General features: G+C 35.7%; 1 protein-coding gene across 1 annotated transcript; it reads left to right on the top strand.

Moving 5' to 3' along the window:
* Nucleotides 1-3,107: 3,107 nt before the first annotated feature.
* LOC127689954 (olfactory receptor 150-like) lies at nucleotides 3,108-4,043 on the top strand. Its single transcript, XM_052189525.1, has one exon. It carries the CDS (start codon nucleotides 3,108-3,110, stop codon nucleotides 4,041-4,043), a length of 936 nt encoding a protein of 311 aa, XP_052045485.1.
* The last annotated feature ends 2,181 nt before the right edge of the window (nucleotides 4,044-6,224 follow it).

Here is a 6,224-nt window from a genome sequence, read left to right as displayed (position 1 = left end):
TATGTTCCATATGACATCTACCCAGGATCTTCTAGCTTTCATAGTGTCTGGTCAGAAGTCTGGTGTAATTTTGATAGGTCCACCTTTATATGTTACTTGACCTTGTTCCCTTAAGGCTTTTAATAGTCTTTCTTTGTTTTTTATATTTTGTGTTTTGACTGTTACATGATGGGAGCAATTTCTTTTCTGGTCCAATCTATTTTGGAGTTCTGTAGGCTTTCTTGTATGTTTATGGGCATCACTTTCTTGAGGTTAGGTAAGTTTTCTTCTATACTTTTGTTCAAGATGTTTACTGGCCCTTTAATGTAGAAATGTTTGCTCTCTTCTTTACCTATTATCCTTATGTTTGGTCTTCTCATTGTATCCTGGGTTTCCTGGATGTTTTGGGTCAGGAGCTTTTTGCATTTTGCATTTTCTTTGACTGTTGTATCAATGTTTTCGATGGTATCTTCTGCTCCTGAGATTTTCTCTTCTATCTCTTGCATTCTGTTGTGATCCTTGTATCCATGACTCCTAACTTCTTTCCTAGGTTTTCTATCTCCAGGATTATCTCCTGGAGATAGATTTCTTTATTGTTTCTATTTCCACTTTGAGATCCTGAATGGATTTGTTCTACTCCTTCACCTGTTTGGTTGTGTTTTACTGTAATTCTTTAAGGGTTTTTTGTGTTTCCTCTTTAAGGGCTTCTGCCTATTTACTTGTATTCTCTTGTATTTTTCTTAAAGTCCTCTATCATCATCATGAGATGTGATTTTAAATCAAAGTCTTGCTTCTCTGCTGTGTTAGGGTATCTGTGACTCCTGTTGGTGGAAGAACTGGGTCCTGATGATGCCAAGTAATCTTGCTTTCTATTATGTTCTTGCCTTTGCCTCTAGCCATCTGGTTATTTCTTGTGTTAGCTGGCCTTGCTCACTCTGACTGTAGTTTGTCCTTTCTGCAAATCTGTGTGTCAGTACTCCTGGGAGACCACTTCTCTTTGGGAGGAATTTGGCACAGAGAGGGTCAGCTCTGTGGTGTAGATGGAAAGTGGAACAATCCTGTCCCAGGCTGGTTTTGATTCCTGTGTCCTGATAGCTCTGGACATGTCCCTCTTGGGGCAGGAATTTGAGCAGTCATAGTTTTCTAACCTGTGCTCAAAGACATGTCAGCACTGCTGGGGGACCAGCTCTTTCCCAGCAGTATTTGGGCATGAAGAGCCATGACACAGCATCAACTGGGGCGCAGGTAGAAACCAGAAGGAACCTGTCCTAGGCTGTTACTCCTCTGTTCCTGTGTCCTAAGAACTCCAAGCAGGTCCCTCAGAGTAGAAGGGGTGGTCTTGCCTGTGCTCAATAGTGTGTCAGCACGTGGAGACCTGGTCTCTCCAGGTGGTATCTGGTTATGGAGCACTGTGTCACAGGATCCAGTGGTTACCATTTTATAGTAACCACTCCAATCAATGTGAAATTGTGTTTCACTTTGTTTTTTATTTAAATGTTTCTAATAATTAATGATGGTAGATATATTTTCGTGTGTTTGTTGGTAATTTATCTTTCTCAGATATAAGGGTCATTATTCAAATTATCTGGCTATTTTTAACTGGATTATTTTTTTCTTAAATAAGAAGATATAAAAGTTCTTTCATTCTACTAATAGTCCTCCCTAAGATACAATACTGAGATGTGTTTCCCATTGAGTGTGTTATTTTTCACATATCTAGTCTATTCTTTACGGCACAAATTATTTTTAATTTTAATTATGCCCAAATAATTTTTTTTGGTTATAACCTCTGATTGTTTCAACTTATGCAGGAAACTATCACAAATTTCATGGGCATGGAGATTTACTGTTGTATTTTTTTTTACAAACGTTGTTAAATTTAGCTATTATATTTAGTGATAGCATCCATGTCTCATATTATTAAAATTAGAGATTTACTTTATTATGTAATTTCATCTATTTGTCAATTGGTTGGAAAAATAGTCTTCCTCTATTGAATTTTTATGAAATGTTTAACTTCAACAACATATAAATGTAGGGTTTATTTACAGCATATAAGAAATATGCTTATATTTCATGGCATACCAGTATTATGAGAATATTGTAATATATAGTGAGTTTTCAAATAGGGAAACTTGAAACTTCCAATGTCTCCAGGTTTATTCTGATCATTCCATGTCTCATTACATTTCATGAAATATTATATGATCAATATATTTGTATTGGTAATGAAAGTATCTTGGATTTTCATTAGCATTACACTGTTTTAAACCTGTATGGGAAGTATTACCATTTCACAATATTAAATCTTGCGATTGATTAAAATGGAATTTATGTCCATGTATGTAATGATTTAGATTTTCAAAAATGTTGACAATTTCAACTGCAATGCTTTATGTTTCCTTAATTTATTCCTAAACATTTTAACATTTTTCATGATATTTCAAGTGAATTATTATTATAATTTATGAGTTTATTTCATGATCTTTGTTCTCAGTCTAGGATGGCCTTTTAAATAAGTTACCATAAAATTCTTGGAATTTTATGTATAAAACATTAATCCATGTAGAAGTAAAGGAATTTTCATTATTTACTTTCAAATTCAGATCCCTTTTGATTTCAAATTTTCGTCTGATTGACAAAAGGTTCTGTTGCATTTATTAAAGTATAGTTTACACTATTCATTACCTTATGGAGAAAGGTTTTACATTGTCACTAGTAAGTATAGCAACAGTTGTAGATGTCTGTGGTGGTCTTTTGCCTTTGTGTGGATGGTGCTCTTGTAACAGAAAAAAATGTATTTCTCTGTAGTGGTGGGGAGAACAAATTTGTCATGAACACTCCTTAACAGACTTTACTGAATGTGTCTGACTCTTTCATTTTCCATGGAATAAGTCCTAACATAACAAAAATTATACTCACAGAGAGAAGTAAAATATTTTTAACTTTAAGTGACATGTGTTGAGAAGTATAATAACTTAGATGGCTAAAATTAAGTATATCTATCAGAAAAATAAAGATGCCTATAAAAATGAAAGCTTGAATTCTGTTTTACACTTCATTGTGTGGTAAAATAATAGATAATTATTTCACTGTTGTCTCTTTATACATAGAACCCAGAGAAGAAAATGGTTAAAGGAAATCTTTCTGAAGTGACTGAGTTCATCCTCGCTGGGTTAACAGACAAACCAGAGCTGCAGCTGCCCCTCTTCCTCCTCTTTCTAGGCATCTATGTGGTCACAGTAGTGGGGAATCTAGGCATGATCACCCTGATCCTATTCAGTTCCCAACTGTACACACCCATGTACTTTTTTCTCAGCAGTCTGTCCTTCATTGACCTCTGCCAGTCCACTGTCATTATTCCCAAAATGCTGGTGAACTTCTCGGCAGTGAAGAACATCATCTCCTACCCTGAATGCATGACTCAGCTCTACATTTTCATTACTTTTGCTATTGCAGAGTGTCACATGTTAGCTGTAATGGCATATGACCGCTATGTTGCCATCTGTAATCCCTTGCTTTACAATGTTGTGATGTCCTATCAAGTCTGTTCATGGATGATATTTGGTGTATATACTATAGCTTTGATTGGTGCCACAACTCACACAATCTGCATGTTGAAAGTGCATTTCTGTAAGGCAAATGTAATAAATCATTACTTCTGTGATCTTTTTCCACTACTGGAACTCCCTTGTTCTGATACTTTTATTAATGAAGTAGTAGTTTTATGTTTCAGTGTTTTTAACATCTTTATTCCAACTCTTACTATTTTAAGCTCTTACATCTTCATTATTGCCAGCATCCTCCGGATTAAATCCACTGAAGGTAGGGCCAAAGCCTTCAGCACCTGCAGCTCACACATATCAGCTGTTGCTATCTTCTTTGGTTCTCTTGCATTCATGTATCTACAACCATCTTCAGTCAGCTCCATGGACCAAGGGAAAGTGTCCTCTGTTTTTTACACCATTATTGTGCCCATGCTGAATCCCTTGATCTATAGCCTGAGAAATAAGGATGTCAAAGTTGCACTAAATAAGTTCCTTGAAAGAAAGTTTTTCTTGTGAAAACAGACTGATATTTCATTACCCACATTCATGTTTAGAGGGCTAGCAAACAGTTGAAAGGGATAAGTATAGCTACATGATGTGAAATTACTGCCATTGCTATGTTTTTTTTTTTAATGTTGCCAAGGGCAGGACAGTTTTAGGCAATGGGACATATGAAGGACAACATCTATCTGGAATATAGAGATCTATCGTCTTATTATAGCATGAATTATACTGTTCAGTCTGGCAAACTCTCAAAACCTTTTGAATGATTCTGGTTTATGGATGAAGAACATTGTTACTTTTATGTGAACTATATTTATCTTACAGTAAAGAGTAAATATATTTGGCCCAAATTTTTTATCTTCTCAATATTCTTTATAATCAGCATTTGTAATGAAGTCTTTCTAAAGATTTCAGACATTGTGATATCCAAAAGTAATAATTTTATTAAAAAGTAAAATATGCAAAATATATTTTTTATTCACTTTACATCCTCATCATTGCCCCCTCCAGGTTTTTCCCTCCCACAATCCCTCCCCCTAACAATCCTCTCCCCTTCTCCTCTAAGTTGGTTGTGGCTACTCCTGAGTATCCTATTGCCCTGGCACATCAAGTCTCCATGGTTCTAGGCACATCTTCTCCCACTGAGGCCAGACAAAGCAGACCAGCTAGAGGAACATACCTAATTTTTGATAATTGTATGGAACTGTATTAAAGGATATAGTGTGATATCATGTGTTGCATGAAATATTAAAAATTAATCCATGCTACCAGAGGACACCACCAGCATGGTACTGGAGGACAGGCTGACCTCTTCTCAGCCCAACAGACTCTCTGAATCAGAGATTCAAAACCTTCCACCAAGCTCCTTAAGTTCCCATGGTACACTGCAGCCATGCATGCCCCATGCTTCCAAATTCATGTGGCTGGCTAGGGTACCCTGCCACCATACCTTTCTCTGGAACCCAGTTGAGTGAGTTATCACGTGAACTTTAGTTTCGACACAATATCTGGGCTCATTGTAATGTTGTAAACTATTTAAGTTATAAATGCTGTGGTAGCACATCCCAGAGAATTCACCACCTAAACATAGGTGGGATGGGGCAGGGAAGCTGTCACTAACTGCAATGTGTCTCCATGCTCTTTCCCGTCCAAAAGGAAATATCTTTCTACTGCTTCTGCTCTTCCTCTCTTGACCCGAAATCCTGCTTACTCATCAACTAGTGATTGGTCCTTTGAAAATTTGATTCATTTAGGGGACGGTTTTACCACAAACATGAGTGGTAATCTAGCTTCTACCAAAACAAAATAAAAAACAAAACAAAAAACAAACAAATGTTTGTGGATAGGACCCATGCCACTAACAGGAATGCACAGATATGCACAATTTTGTAAAGCAGAGTGGAATTAAGAACAAAATTTCTTATATGGGTCTCTGTTCTTAATACTTGTAAGAATGTATCATCATGGAACTGATGATAGCAGTGCATTATTTTACTATTGCATATGCATGAAATATTTATTCATAAAACTCATAAAAATTGTTTTCTGTTTAATGCCATATTAGTATGAATTGTTAAATATTCTCATATTTTGTTTTTAAAAAGAATTCATTTTCAAATGAAAAGAATTAGATTCAAATGAATTAGAGGCAGAGATAGAGACTTGCAAAAAATTAATTCCCACATTTCCCTTACCTAATTATATCCCACTGCTTCTCATTGAAACTGGAATCATAAAACTGATTTTTTGCTTCTGAAGATAATTGGTAGCTCTAAGAAGCCTCCAAAAATACATCGACTCTCTTATGATGCCTTCCTGGATGAAGCAGCATCTGTGGAATCATTCATGATTCCTCTTAACATATCTCCAAAAAAAAAAAAAAAAGGTGTTTCCTTATTCTCCTGAGCTATTTCCAGGTAATAGGTGCTGACTTTGAACAATTTTATTAAGCATAATTCTCACCCAGGATCATCTAGATGGCCCCATTTAAACTCTGTTGATCAGAAAATAAAACAAAATGGCATGTTCACAGAAAAAGATCTTGTAGCATGTTCAAGATGATGGGGTAGCTGGTGTTTGAGAAAAGAAAGTAGGGAGAAAGGAAGTAGGGACAATAGTATCAAGACATATAACATTCATGGATGAAATCACTAAAGTGTACATTTAATAAAACATCTTAACTTTGTATTATAT

The sequence above is a fragment of the Apodemus sylvaticus genome, chromosome 7, assembly GCF_947179515.1.
Source record: "Apodemus sylvaticus chromosome 7, mApoSyl1.1, whole genome shotgun sequence".
Lineage (NCBI taxonomy): Eukaryota > Metazoa > Chordata > Mammalia > Rodentia > Muridae > Apodemus > Apodemus sylvaticus.
This window is presented reverse-complemented; position numbering and strand designations above follow the sequence as displayed.